Below are 15,741 nucleotides of genomic sequence, written 5' to 3' on the forward strand. Positions count from 1 at the left end.
GCCTTTGAGTCAGCATTTTCATTATCTTTTACCTATATCCAACTGACATACCTGGAACAAATGAGGACATTTGTTCTTGCCTTTTATAAGCAGTAGGTTGTTATAAATGGAATATATGTAATTCTAGGGCATTTAACGGTGTATCTTTTCTTTAATTTTGCTTCATGAAAAGAGTCGCTTATATTGTAGTATCTAAGTACAGACTTTGCCAACAGGATGTTGAGAATAGGGAGTGACGGTGAGTGAGTAAAAATGATAAAACACGCCTTTCCAATTCTTCATGCTATCTGAATGATCTACCTGCAGTTACATGTCAATCTGTTCTGGGCTGACCCTGTTTGCTATTAACAAGCAACCTTGCTGATGCCTTTGTGCCAGTAGAGGACTTAACACTGTAAGAGTGTTTGATTAGACGGCATCTACCTTTTTTCGCTGAGGGACTTCTGTTAATGGTCTGGTGACCAATGGACAGATGCATCCTTTCCTCTTATAGGATCTCTGAAATCTGAGCAAGTTAGCTAATCTTAGCTGTAATACACACTCCATGGCGCATAGATGTTTGGGCTTATAGGTTATTGCTAGGCCGTAGTAACACCATTATCTGTGACTACATGTTGAAGAAGTTTAAAAATGACTGAGCAAGGTAGGTGCACTTTTTAGTCTAACGTCACATGTGCATCTGATGTACGCTTGCAATAGATATATGTTTTTGTTTGAAACCGAACTGATCAGTGTCAGTTTTTTTTCGGTGAAGTCTGTGATGCCATCTAGTCTGAGTGATATTTTTAAGTGGTCAAGCATTCTGGGTTTAAAATATCTTCTAATTCAAGCCACAAATTAATTTTAAATAGCAGCTTTTTAGCATGGTTTGACAAGCTCAGAATTGACTTTCCCTCATATGTGCATATTTAAATCAAATTAGCTTGGTACATTTGTGTGTTTTAGAGACTGAGTGATTATTGTTCAAACTAAACAACTATGTACAAAGTGTTGAACACTTCTCATTGTTTGCAGACTGAAGTGATTTATTGACGAGCTCCTTTGCCGTGCTTGTTAATGGTGAAAAGGAAAGGTTTGTCCCCTGTCTTCTATTCAAACAAATATGTAAACTTCACAAACATCAGCTACATTTTACCTTGGTGTTTGCTGAAAAAGACATTGCACAATTTTCTGAGTGGTAACATCAGTTTGGATGTGAACTTTGGCAATGCTGTATGTCTCTGCCAAAAAAAAAAAAAAAAAAAAAAAAAAAAAAAAAAGCTGCTGTTATTGTTAATGTAATATGTGAGTTTGTGTTTCTCTTTTTTTGTGCAAGCTCAAGGAAATTCCATAGCATGTCCTGTGTTTCATAATACTCAAGACAGGTCCAATCATTGTTTTTACTAGTTACCCAAGTCTGTGTTCTTCAGAGAATATGGCAGACCTCCCACTGGTCCTTCTTCCTGCCGTTCTTCCACTCGGGGGTTTATGAGACCCACCACTGTATCTGCTGCACACATGCATGTCTGCTGCTCAGCTTACACAGGCCCAATCTGCTGTCTTTAGTATCTGAATGGTTGTCGGCTTAAGGATCATACTGAATGCAAAATTCTTGATATTACTGCTGCAAACATAAAACATGTAAAAATGCCCAGCTTTTCCTTTTCACACGAAAAGTTTGGCATCTCAGTATGAAGTTAGAGGTGGTTACAGATGCTGTGCTGGTTGCTCCACATCAGTATTTGCCCCTATTGCTTTTGAGGTTTGTTTGTTCCTTCCAGTTCCTGTGCTAATTTAGAATGAGTGCAGTTTTATTAAGGTGCAGGAGTGTGCAACCTTTCAATACATGGCATCACAAATGGAACAAAGATATATAAAATGAATAGTTCATCCAAAAGTCGTAACATTTACCTGTTTATCTTCAAAAGGTATATATTTTTTTAAAGAACATCCTGTCCAATTTGTAACTATTTAATAAAAACAGGGACTAAAAAGCTATGTGTTTTGAAAAAAAAAACTATAGCTTTGTGTGAGAAAAATCCTAAAATGTAATGAGTAAAAAAATATATATATTCTAGTCATTGGGTGAACTATAACATCTTAAGTAGGATTCGTCATTTAAAGGTTAAGGTTCTATTTGTTGTTAAATATTAAATGACCTTAATAAAAAGTTCATGGTTTTTGTTAAACTTCCCACAAGGTCATGCGCACAAGTACAAAATTGCAACACTAAGGTGCGTCACTAAGCTTAGGCCTCACCTATATCAGCCCATGATTTCTTTCACAAACTTCACTTTTTTCAGTGTGTTTTTTTTTTTTTTTTTTTTTGCGAATCACGCATGTGGCATTGTCTGACATTTTGTGTTTTGTTGTTTCGTCCAGTTTGCAGGTTGCATGGCAAGCTGATTTGATGCATGACATTTGCATGAGTGCATTCAGGCTCTCTGTGGGATTTCGAGCGAGTGTCTGCAGCAATGGCCCAAACCATGCACGTTAACGGCAATGCCTCAGGTAACACCCTTCCCTTTTAATTAATGCAGTTGTCTAATCTGTTAATCATCAGTGTTTATTCCTGCAATTAAAACTGAAGTATGTAATTTTTTCACCACCAAATCACCAAATGGAATTGCAAAAAAAAATAATTGTTGTCAAACTGGTTTCCCAAACACTCCCCTATCTTGTAAAAGGTTCCACCTCAAACCCACAGTATTGATTGAGTGTTAGGCTTGCTGTTTATTGGGCTGCTCTAGAGTATTTTAACCCCAACAATTTACACTTTGCCAAGTGAAGACCCAGGTGAGCATATAAACATATTTATTTAACACAAATGTACAGTAAGAACAACAGGTAGTTGTGTATTTTGAGAAATCTGTAGTACGCAGTGTTGGGAAAGTTACTTTGGAAATGTATTGGGCTATTACAAGTTTTTAACAACCTATTTAAATGTAATAAGTAGTTTACCTATTTCAATTATTAATGTAACTAATTACATTTTGACTACATTTTGATCACTTTTCTAAATGTTTTCTACTTTTTTATCATTTTAAAACATTTAAAGCATGCCGGGTTAGCCTTACAGTAGTACTCAACACTGATTACGATCGGACTTTCAAAACCTTCGGTTTAATTAAGCGTATAATTAAAAATCCTTTTTCGTATTTTAAACTCCTGAAACATTGGTGGCAATTTGGGAAAGGAATCAATTAAATCTGTGTATGTGCGTGTGTGAAAATATTCAGATGTTACCAGACTCTATTTGTTAACATTTTATCTTTTTATATTTTAATTTTAAGATGTTCCGATTTCACAGACTTAAGTCTAAGATTTAGTCCTAGACTAAAATGTAAGTCTGAGCTGTTTCAACTGAAATAAACTTGCACTGACTGATCTTAAAATATATCAGTGCCTTTGATTTGTCTCAAGATTCACCCCAGTAATGTTTTTTTCTAAGCATGTTTATAAAAAATTACTTAATTGAACTATGGCCTAATCCTTGCTTAGTCTAAGCCCTGTGAAACCGGTCCTTTAGGTACCTGTAATTTTAATTACACATGTTTATCAGTAACTGTAACCAATTACAGTTACATTTGTTTTGTAATTAAATGTTGTCATTCTGCTGCATTTAACTATATTTAACCCCATCGTGTAATTTATTTTATTTATTTATTTTGTTCATGTTAATTTCATATAGAATGTACTGGAAGTTTAAAGATTTTTCCGATTGTTAAGGGCAGTTTTAAGATACAAGTTCATGCTTTTCTTTAGGACCTGCACAGTCCTGCAGGCCTAACCCAGTAGAGAAGCGTGACTTTCGCAGCGTGCTGTGAAATATTGCTTGTCAGCCTTGCCGTGCTCTGAACACTCAACCACAACATCAACACATTCCACTGTGCATTCCTCCTGACAATAGAGCAACAACATGAGTAATAAGAAGAACTGTCATGCCAGTCGCTTTATATTGAGCGATTCAGTGGAAATGAATTAAATCAATAGGTTTTCCTCCGTTTTTGCCCAGCTTGTGTTGGCAGAAGGTCATTTTGAAGATACTTTAATTGTCAAGCAGGCATGCTTTTGTTGTAGATTAGAGCAATCATTTTAATGAAACTAACGAAGTCAATAGCTAGATAGGCTCTTTCTTTTAAGATATTGTATCTTTTTTGGGCCTTTTGGTTGTCTGTGTCACTGAACCTTCACCTTTGATGTTTACACAATGAAATTCAGGTCAGCAACACCCTAAAGGAGATTTTGTGTTGTCTTGGACCCTTTCCATATGGCGGCTCCACAGCAAGCTAAGACCAGAGCACTTGATGTTAAACAAGGCTGCCAAGCTGTGCCATTATGAAGTCTAGAGTTCTAGTTGATTAGCATGTCAACATTGAAGGGCTAATGGACGTGCTAAATTGCTAGTGTTACGGTACTTGATTACTGTTGAGCTACAATAGTAGTCTCTATACAAGTGATCTGGTACCTCATTAACATTTAAACATCTTTTTAGCGTCTTTGTGCATTGACTATCAGTAAAGTCAAGTTTTCATTCTTATCTACAACGTACAAACTTTTAAAAGCATATGTGACTGCTTTAGTTTAGTTTTGTGAATATATGAATTTTTGATGAACTTTGTGGCTTTGTGGCTTTGTGGCTTGTAGTCCACATCTGTTAGCTTTGTGGCCATTTGTGGTCGAAGTTGTAAAAAGTATTAGATTTTTCAAATGTGAGGTAATTATCCTGGTGAAATAGGCAAAATGCAGGCTGGGGTGCATATAGCAAATCACAATAGCTGTGATGTATACTTTAATTGCTACCATTGTCCTGATTTGTAAGTCGCTTTGGTGTATGTGTACACTAAAAGATACTGGAGAACTACACTCCTCGAGCCATTTCATGGACTATTTAAGTTCTTATCAGAGCATGTCTGAACACTTATGCAGTCTATTATGAAAAGATTGAGTGAAACAAGACTATGATTTAGCCTTACTAATTTGAATTAATTTGAAGTTTATTGTCTACAACAACAACATACTCACAACAATTTACTGCCATTCCTTCTGATATTTTGGTTCATTTACTGGTAATATTGGCTGAATAAGTCTGGGATGTACTCCAGGTTTAGTTCATATGAATGCTTAATACTGAATCTGTTCACTGTTTTGAATGGGTTTCGCTCTGTTCTTTCATGGCAGGACTATTCTTAGAGAAGCTTCTGTATCTGTTCCAGCATTGTTGTTGTGCTTGTTTAATGGCTCTGTGTGTGTGTGTGTGTGTTTATTAGTGTGGTCCTGAAAATGACGTGGATTTCTGAGATAATTAAACTGGGAGACTGACGTGGTTTCCATGGGCCGGGTCAGGAAATACCAGGCCAGAGTGAGAAAAAGGGCCTCTGTTTTCTCTTTAGTGTGTGTGTGTGAGAGAGAGAGAAGACCGATATGCTTAGACCAGTAGTGCTAGCCTGCTACAGTACTACTTGTTAAACTCCTGCCCAGTAAGTCACAAAAACGTATTATATTAAGTGCTCTAGGCATTTAAAGGTAGACTGAATGAATAGCCATTAAGTAAAACAGATGAAGTGTTGTAGATATTGAATTACTGCGTCAGCTGTGTTTTACTGCTTTGTTTATAGAAGAGAATGTTAAATAACTTGTATGTGTGTTTTTTTCGTGTTTCAAGCTAAGTTTGTTATTTGAAAGAGTTTCCATTCAAGTTTCTATTTTTTTATATTTTTTGGGGTGAAAATATGTTATCCAGTGGACAATATCACACCCCTTGTTTTGTTCTACAGCACCATTACAGTAGGTAGTGTTATAACTTGCATTGTTATGTTTTATGTTTTTATGTTTGACTATTTGAAAAAAAAAAAAAAAAACAGTTGTACAAATCTGGAGGCCATTGATATGGGTTTAAGTTTTTGCAGTGTGCATGTCTGAAATGCCTTTTGAAAGACACTGACTTGTTCCAAGTGTGTGTTTCAAACATGACCAAAATATCCATGTTCACAAGCTCCACCTGGGGCTTACAGGATTTTTTTTATTATGTAAACACAAATTTTTATTATTGGATGTGATTAATCACGATTAAACGCTTGACAGCACTGATACTTGATATAAAGTGCTCATTTAAGATTTTAGGTAACATTTTCTTGTAAAAGTAAATGCAAATGTTCCCCCAAGCATATTTTTTACGCAATGCAATGTTCAGGGTAGATAGATGTGGTTAGATTGATTCTGGGAAATGGCTAGCATATAGTTTATTCTTTTGAATCTTCACTATAAAATTTTGAAAACAAATTATTGGATAACTCACACTGAATAACACACTTTTCATGCTTATGTGAATCACCTGTATTTTCCTGCTGTGAAAAATAACTTGTATGAAGGTCATTTCTGACATGCTAATCTTTTAAATATCCGTATAGGTTTTGTGGTTAGCAAAACAAGCTGATTTATGAATTTAGGTTTTCCGCCCACATTAGGGATTTGGGCATCAAAGGCCAGACATTCAAATAGACATTTATTTTCATTGCTAACATTCAGCAGATCCGTGCCCAAGGTGATCCTGGACTCTGTGAGAGATCTGCTGAGATTTCATTGTGTTACATGAGAACTGAAAACATTGTCCTCAGGGGTTTGTAATTGGTAACGAATACTCTCATGAGTCTTGTATTGGAATAGACCGCAGAATCTAAAAGAGGCCAAAAAAATAATTCAAACTACACATTTTAGATAAGACTATTTAAAACATTTCAACTTTCGGAGTTGTCTGGTGCCAACGTAATGCTGATCGCTCAAATATTTAGCAGCTACTTGCTGACATGTCTTCAGACGTTTAGTCAGACAGTTTTTGTTAGACACAGTAGATAAGCCATGACCTTTTAAACTCAAAGATTGTGAGAGACACTTATGCCTTTCTGTCCACCTCTTTAAGAAAAAGCATTGCACAGATAAAGCAGGAAAAATAGCAGGGCTGTCTGTGGACTATTTTCAGCTGTTTACATGACGCTAATGTTACATTTGGTTAAACATGGATGTCGTGTGAGACTTTAGCTGAGAGAAATCACACCATCCTGTCTGTTGGCAAATGCAAATGAAAAATATTTTTTAAAAAAGGAAAGAAGAAGAAGTAAAACACCCCTTGTTCCATATTTTAGAAATATGTTTGTTTTTTCAAACCATTTCCCCTCTACCAGAACAGACACATTCTTTTGACCTTTTTAAATGGTCCAGACAGAATAGGCAGTCATTTTAATCACTCCTAATGTAGGCTGAATGTACTTAACACTTAACTTTTTTTTTTTTATATTGACATAATTTGCAATTGTTGTTTGAACATTAAAGCTTCCTTTAGATATGGCACTATCCCATACCTTTTACAAACACCATTTGTATGGTGTCTCTTTCTGCTCATTTTGTCCACAAATAACTTTGTGACAACAGACATTCCAAATGATCGTGTGTCATGTTTGTTTGTCCACCTGTCAGAACACTTCCTTTTTCTGCTCTCTTATTGGTCACAGCCATATCCTTACAAATTTATTTTAGCCACATTTTTTCGCTTCACCCGCGATTTTTCTTTTTTTTTTCTTTGCGTCAAGGACTATAACTTGCAGTCTAAAGCAACCTAGGAGTAGGAAACCTACCATCCATGCTGAACTTTAAACCAGCCTAACTTATTCCATTCAAAGAGCTTTTCCAAGTAAGTTTGCCTCAGTACATTGCCCGTGGCATAAACTATTTTGATCTGAACATCCTCGAGACTGTTTTCGTGTGTGATGGTGGGTAGTGTAATTCTAGACTGTTAAAAGAGAGTGTGGCTGGATTATTCTTGGAGTTCTTCTCACACTGCTTTCATTCGTTTCCCTTGCTTCTCTATTGCCCCTTTAGTGTTGCAGGTTTACCACCCCCCCAACCAGTGAGGTCAGCATTCAGCTGCCCAAGTGTCTGTTCCTCGTACCAGACAAGCCTGTCTCGCTCTCCATGACATTGCTGTTGTGCTCTTGCTATAGTCAGCAAAGCTAGCTGGTGTGTTGAACAAGCTAGCAATTGTTGTAGTGAAGATAGAGTAAAAGAGGTGGAATGAGTTTTACATGGTTAAATAAAGAATGAAGCGTTTTAGTTTATTTGCAGCATTTAGAAAACGTCACTTTTACATTTTATTATAATTAAAAAAAGCCATGTTCATGCCACAATATATTTATATTTTTATCCGTAGTCCTAAACATTAAGTATAAATATACATATGATTAAATGAACCTTGTATTATGTGTCTGGTGAATTTAGGCTGCTTAATATGACAAAGACATGCCTGGAAAGAGTGCTTAAGAAGGGACCACTGTTTGAAGGGGTTACGAAGTGTTTAAAGAGCACTTTGAGAGAGGCAAGACAGAAGAAACAGTGTAAGTGCTGCATGATTGGTGGAGGCATTTAGCCTATCACAGGCTGCGCTGAGCTAGGCTAAGTTTACACCAATAGTGGAATTTTTTTCCCCTTATGGAGTGAAGGTTGAGAAAGTGCTCAGTGAGTGAGGGGAGGCAGCTTGCAGCTTGTTCTAGTTCTAAAACTCTATTACGGCTTGTAAGGGAACAGGCGCCGCTGCATGAGGACTGCTGTTTGACTTTGGGTAAGTGACGCTTAAACAATGAGGGATTAGGTTGCCTTAACCTTCTCAAAACCCCTTTCAGTTAAGTCTATATAAGGGACACGGGAGGTAATGTTACATGGCCAAGTAAACTTTCTAGCATTTTGCATATATGATTAAAATGTACCAGCAAATGAGTTTAACGGTTTGTTATTTGTTTTTAATGCACCGTGTCTGCTCTTTAAGTCATCTAAAAATGTGTTGGCTTCCAGAGAGTTAATCTGTCTGACTGACGGGAGGAATTCTCTGTCCGGTGTGGAATTTGGACTGTGATATAAGCTCTGTTGATGGATATTCCTTGGCTGCTAGCTGAAAAGAAACCATCAACGTTTTTGTCTCTCTGTCAATACATTTCTTGTCTGCTAGGTAGTGAGTGAGGGACATGCTCAAGATATTCCTAGTTGCATTGGACCGAATAGATCTTTGGATAGAAAGAAATATTTGCTCTCCTTGTTTTCTCTTAACCCCACCCCCAGTTACCCTCCCCTTGCAAATGCTCAGCAAACACATGGAGTTTGTTTTGCCATGAAATTGAGTAGAAAACATCTTTACAATCTGGTGTTGGAAACTGAAAGATGGAAATTTTTTGTTAGTTTAACTTTTGGTGGAAAATTCTTAGCAAAGTGTGAAATGGTGTTGGAATGACACTCACACTGTTATAATAACTGGGTATAACCGTTATCACACCTTTAGACTTGCAAGGAGGAGTGACAGCTTTTGGAAAAAGAATCATATACTGTACATGCCTTAATGTACCAGGCAGTCAGACTGAACAAACATTGTCAAAATGTTTTGGTTATTTTTGTTTTTTCGACTAGCTTTCTGTTTATTGTTATTGATGAATTAATTTATTGTTATTGTTGTATTGCTTTTGGTTCAATACCATGTATTGATGTTTAATATTTGTATGATTTGACAAGGAAGTCATCAAATTTGGGAAACAAACTTGTATGGTGGTATAAAACTTGAAAGAACATTTATGTTGCATATTTTAAGGAAATTACTGAATAACTGTACAGGAATTAGATAACTTACTCAATTAATTTCACTTCTTTTTTTTCAGAAAAAGATGATGATGAGAAGGACCCTTATTGTTTGGAGACCCCATATGGTTATCAGCTAGACCTGGACTTCCTTAAATATGTAGATGACATCGAGAGGGGCAACACCATCAAGAAGCTAAACATCCAAAGGAAGCCAAAAGTGGTCAGGTCTGCGCCGCCGCCTCAGAGTAGTTGCAGTGGCCAGACTGAGTGGACTTCAACAGACTCCTTATCCTCTTCTAACAGTGATGAGAGCAAACAGTCACCAGTCTACTTTACACCTCAGAACCAGGTAGCCCCCCCTGGCCACACTGCCCAAGTCCATGAAGCTCCCCAAGCCTTTGTGAACGTCCCAGAGACCAAGCAGCTGCTGCCTCCACCTTCTCCCCGCCTTCTTCGCCATAACCCCCAGGTGGAGAAAACACTGATGGAGACGCGAAGGCGACTGGAACAGGAGCGGCTCCTGATGCAGCCACCAGTCAATGAGCCGCCTCGTCGACGACTAGCCAGTTTTGGAGGAATGGGCTCTTCCAGTTCTCTGTCCTCTTACAGTGGCTCCTATGGGCCAAGCCAGATTTCACCCAGCTCACATCCGTTTCAACATAATGGACATCTAGGCAATGGTGAATACAATCCCTACTTCACATCCTCTATGGGCAGTTCAATTCGCCACAGTCCCCTCAGCTCAGGCATGACCACACCAGTGACCAATGTTAGCCCGCTGCACCTCCAGCACATTCGAGAACAGATGGTAGTGGCTCTAAAGAGACTAAAAGAACTAGAGGAGCAGGTGAAGACCATCCCAATTCTTCAGGTCAAGATCTCAGTCTTGCAAGAAGAGAAAAGGCAACTAGTGTCCCAGATGAAGAACTCCAAGGTAGCAGGGCAGAGTGCAGGTGGAGGTTTCAGGAAACGCTCCTATAGTGTTGGCAGTGCTGATCAGTATGAGCCCCTGACTCAGCTCAGGACAGGCTCTGAACTCCATATCGAGGAGATGGAGAACACTGAGCAGACCACTCAAAGGCTACAAGAGTTCAGGCAATTGTCGGCTGAAGTGCAGGCTTTGGAGAGAAACCTGCAGGATGGTGAGGAAAGGAAGCACAGCTTACACCAAACAGAGGAAAAAACAAACCAAAATGTCCAGCAGTGGAGACGAGAGAGCAAGTCCATTGGTGTCGGAGCTGATGAGAACATGAACAATGTGGTTGTATATCGGAGATCACCTGGGCAAAACAGAGATGTGGCTGTGGGAACAGAGCAGGAGTTGAGGAGCACAGGAGTTGGTGTGACTGAAGCAATGCTAGGTATGAGCAGTGAAGTAGAAGCTGAAATTGAGATGCAGCACCAGACCATCGAAGCCCTGAAAGAGAAGATCTACAGACTGGAGGTTCAACTTAAGGAGACCACCCACCAAATGGAAATGGGAAAGCTAAAACTTCAGCTTCAAGAGGCCGGATCACGAAAAAAGGCAGACAAAGGAATATTGGCAAGGCCAGAGATGTACAGCACTTCAGTGGAGGCCAGAGTGTCCACACAGAGCCAAGGTGTGGGCAACCACATTGAGTTTAGCAACGCAAGCACAAATCATGTCCAACAAATGAATTCAGTAGGCATTATTTGCAAACCAGAGGCAAGGCATGTTTCAGTGGGTCCAGAGTTGCCAATGGAGCGGTGGCTTATACGAGAACGTGCAGAAGTCAAGGAACAGTGTGTTGGCAGACAGGTTGTGATGTGCAACCAGGGTGTGGGAGTGGAATTAAGTGTATGTGAAATGGGCATCAACACAGAATTAACAGCAGAAGGTTTAGGACTATGCAAAACAGAGGCTGAACAAGCCAAGGAATTCAGGTCTATTGGATGTGGAGATTGTTCAGTTGATGTAATAGTCAGGCCTATCAAGGAGATGGCAACCCAGAGCACAGCAACAGATGAAGTTCACAGAACTGACTTTGGAGTCATGGTCTTACCCATGTGTGCCTCACAGTACACAAATACAGAAATTGAAACAATAGGCAAGTTAACCAATACAGACAAGGTAGTTCTTACTGATTCTTGCACCACTACACAACCATACTCAAAAGACAAACAAGTTAACACTGTACCAGTGGAGACCCGTACAATTGCCATTGGCGATGGACTTGTGAAAGATGTGCCGGCCACATTAAAAATGCGCTCTGTTTCAGTAGGTACAACAGCATCTGAAGAAGGTATTCATGACAAGTCGCCGTCTTACAAAACCAAAGAGACCGGAGTTGGCCTCACGAACATAAATGAAAACTTTTTAGTCGGTCACAAGACAAGGAACATTGCATGTGGCCCTTCTCAGTCTCCCACCTTGATCCAACTTGAGAGTGTTCCTGTGGGATCACTGTCATCAGCAGGACCCATCCACTCTCAGCCTGGGGCAGGTGTGGGACTCGATCACTACATAGAGAGAGTGCAGAAGCTCTTGCAGGAACAGCAGATGTTGCTTGCTCAGAACTACAGTGAGCTGGCAGATGCATTCGGCCCACCTCAACAATCCCAGTTTAGCTCCATCAATAGTGAGCTGGTTACTACTCTATCATCCATCAATTCAGTAATGAAGTATGGAAGTGTTGAGGAACTTTCCAATATGGACCACCTGAGACAGACAGATAACTCAGACCACACCTTAAAAGGTAAGTTGCCATTTATTTGATCCTATTATGCTGTATGCCAGACATACATGCAGAAAAAGCAAAAAGTCAAAAAAATATGACTGCATGTTTAATATAAAGCATTGCTGTACTCCAAGTTGCGTTATTTACACCCAGGCCCCCTTTCCCTGCTGAGTACGGTGAGGAAGAGGAATGAGACAAAAGGGTACATGGTGCATTTTGTGTCTGTAATGATGCCTGACACGATCTGATGGCAAAGTTTTCTCTGACCCAGAAAAATACATAGGGGCTTTGGATATAATCCAACAGTGATCTCATCTCTTTTGGAAGGCAGCAGCTTGTGCTAAATGGCTAGTTGTTGTTGTCTTTGCTGATGCTGATTCATAAGTCCTCAGTGTTATGTAATGGAGAGAAGCTTTGTGTAAAGACTTTCTCTCTATAAGACTCGGAACATATCCAATGTTTCTTTAAGTATGTGTACAAGTAGACCTACTTCATGTTTTTATTTCCAGGAAGGCTTAAAAGTCACAAGAATCTAAAAGCTCTTAGATCAGTGGTCTCATATTCCTCCATCATCAACAGGCTTTTAGCTTGAGTTTTCATGGAATGCTCTGAAGATATAAATAACAGTTGCTTCTGCTCTGCAGGGAATCGAGAGAGAGATTTTTTAGACATGCACATCAGAGGATTATGGCCAATGGTCAGTCAAAACTGCTGCCAAGATTTGAGTGTTTCCATGTCTGCTGTGAACTGATTTGGCTCTAGATAAAGCAGGAGATGTACACAGGTATTCTCCATATTAGAAATTCTTTTGCAGAAATATTTTTATTACCTTACTACATTTGGTTCACGGCAATGAAAGACCATCTGATGTGAAGAATACCATAATCATTGCGCATATTAACTGATAGAATCCATAAGCACTCTGTTCTGATTGAGTATTGTCCAAAGTTCTTTTTTTCATGCAACTTTGTTTTGGCAGCAGCTTTATTATAATGTCTTGGAGGTATAATTTAAAAATGTACAGTATCATACCTTGTTTTCAGCTGCACACAGAAAAACCATACCTTATTGGTTGATCTGCAAGGCTTCTATTGGTGGTGTCATGCTAGTCTAAATATAAGCAGCTCCTGACATATACCAAAATATGGTGGTATTTTTGTCTGCTGCTGTGTAATTTTGAAGGCGTTTAGATTTATCGCCAAGTTGTTTGCTTTTATTCAGCTGTGTGTTTTTTGGACATTCATGTTAAAAAATTTGTTATTTTAAGCTCAGCAAGGATGAATTTCAGATTTTCAAGATACACAATAGCAAAACAGTTTCCTGATATTTTTGTTCCTTATCACACTCAATACCAAAATGACCTTTTCTTTTCCTTCCCGCATATTCCTGCTTTTTCGTCAGGAAAAAGTCAATCAAATTAATAATTATAATTTTACTTCCATTTTTAAGAGTCGGTTGTCCTGAGCTAACAAATGAATGTTATTTTAAATGCATTGTTGTACCTCATAAATGTCTTTTTCTGTCTTATTCCATCCTGTTTATCCAGAAACACAGATGGTCAGTTCCCACACAAGTAGTTCGAGGACAGAGGTCACAAGGATAGAAAATGTGTGTATTGATGATGCACATGGTACAGCAACACAGAAAAGCCGCATGGACCAGCAAATGTCCACAGCATTGCATGGTATGCCCAATTTTGCCACTAAACAAGCTACAGATGTCTGTACAAATATTTTTGTAGGTCAGTTGCAGTTGGTAGTCAGTGTGTTAATAAGTGTGAAGTTCTTGCTGCAGTGTTTCCATGTGTGCTGTCAACTGATTTAGGTTTTACATAAAGCAGAAGATGTGATCAGATATTCTTACATTACTACCTTTGGCTCATTGCAATGAAAGAGCATCTGATATGAAGAATATCTAGAGACTAGAATTCAGATTCAAATTGTTGTTTTTAGTCAGCGTGTTGATTTGGTGTGCTGTAAGACTATAAAATATATATATATATATATATATATATATATATATATATATATATATATATATATATATATATATATATTGTTATTGTTATTTTATTATTTTATTTTATTTTATTTTTATTTTTTTATTTTTTGGATGAAAAAACCCTTGTATGACTCTTTCAGGGGAGCATGTAACAGATTAACAGCTTTAAGACACACTTCCCAGCCTACATCTGCTCTCACCTGTCAGAAAAAAGGGAAACTACAATAATGAGTGCCTTCACCTCATACAATGTTAGAGACACAGACCGTTTGAGGGAGTGTGTCCATCTGTAGGGCATGTTCTGGCAGTTCTCAGAACTGTTCTTTTTTCAGTCTCTGTGGAGAGGGGCGGCGATCCTCTTCGGTATTTGGCAGTGCGAAGCCTGTACTTAACATGTTTGCCATAGCTTTAGGCTGTGGGTTGTGTTCCTTTTTGCTTCACATAATTTTTTAAAAACTCGTCAGCTTTTCTTTTCTCAAACTAGCACTTGATTATTCTTTTTTCTGTTGAAAAGGACAAGGATTGGATGTGGTACGTGTCTATCAGATTTGGAAATGTAGCCAGCTCTAGCTTATGGTCTTGATTAGCTGTTGTTGGCTAATGTAGATTGAGCTTGTTCATTTCCCATAACAGCGATAACACTGTATAACATAATAAATCATGATTTCAGTGTTACGCATTTTTGATAGGGTGTGTAGATTTTTGTCAGCATTTTTGGTGAAGACAAATATTGTTACATAAAAACAGTGTTAATTTATTTTTGTATTTATGCACAAAAAATATATAGGTAGGCTTAAATACACCTTACCACTATTTATACCTAGAATAATATTTAATTTAAAATGTTATTTCTCTTTTCTACTAGGCAGTCATAGCACCCTGAAGTCTATCATGAAGAAAGACGGTCATCAGGGGCCTAATGGCACAAAAAAGAATCTGCAGTTTGTTGGTGTAAATGGAGGGTAGGTTCTCTTTCACAATATGAGAAAACACCTTATTATGAAAGAAGCACTTTTAGGAAATATAGCCAGCCAGTCATTAAAACTTGATGATTCCCAATGCAAATAGCACGTTTGACTTATAGTATATTTATCAAATAGCATAAAATACTGATTTAAATACTCTTTATTTTATTGTATTAATTAATAGCTATTTAGTAGTTTAGCTTTGCTGCGATAATATTACAATCAAAGTGTATATATTAGTAACCTGCATTGTTACTTTTTTTGTGGACTAGGTAGCTTATCTATGTTATTTATATATATATATATATATATATATATATATATATATATATATATATATATATATATTTTTTTTTACTGCACTAGCTAACTGTTTTGAAACATACAATTATACAAATGAGCTATTTTACCTCGTGTTGGAAGGAAAAATAGACCAAAAAGTGATGACACACAACAAGAAGCTATAGTTTGTGGCCATGAAG

At 37.9% G+C, this 15,741-nt stretch overlaps 1 protein-coding gene across 5 annotated transcripts in view; it reads left to right on the top strand.

Moving 5' to 3' along the window:
- The window catches only part of kank1a (KN motif and ankyrin repeat domains 1a), a 42,729-nt gene that overhangs the window by 21,281 nt on the left and 5,707 nt on the right, over positions 1-15,741 (top strand). For 3 of the 5 annotated variants that reach the window (XM_043245085.1, XM_043245080.1, XM_043245084.1), the window contains exons 2-4: positions 9,672-12,311; positions 13,840-13,977; positions 15,160-15,256. In XM_043245085.1, the coding sequence (XP_043101020.1) occupies positions 10,079-12,311; positions 13,840-13,977; positions 15,160-15,256 (2,468 nt within the window). In that variant the 5' untranslated portion in view covers positions 9,672-10,078. Of the gene's footprint in view, positions 1-391; positions 644-2,361; positions 2,491-9,671; positions 12,312-13,839; positions 13,978-15,159; positions 15,257-15,741 lie in introns of those variants that run through there. The other 2 variants (XM_043245083.1, XM_043245081.1) reach the window with 2 other exon arrangements.

This window comes from Puntigrus tetrazona, chromosome 7 (assembly GCF_018831695.1).
Source record: "Puntigrus tetrazona isolate hp1 chromosome 7, ASM1883169v1, whole genome shotgun sequence".
Taxonomy (NCBI): domain Eukaryota; kingdom Metazoa; phylum Chordata; class Actinopteri; order Cypriniformes; family Cyprinidae; genus Puntigrus; species Puntigrus tetrazona.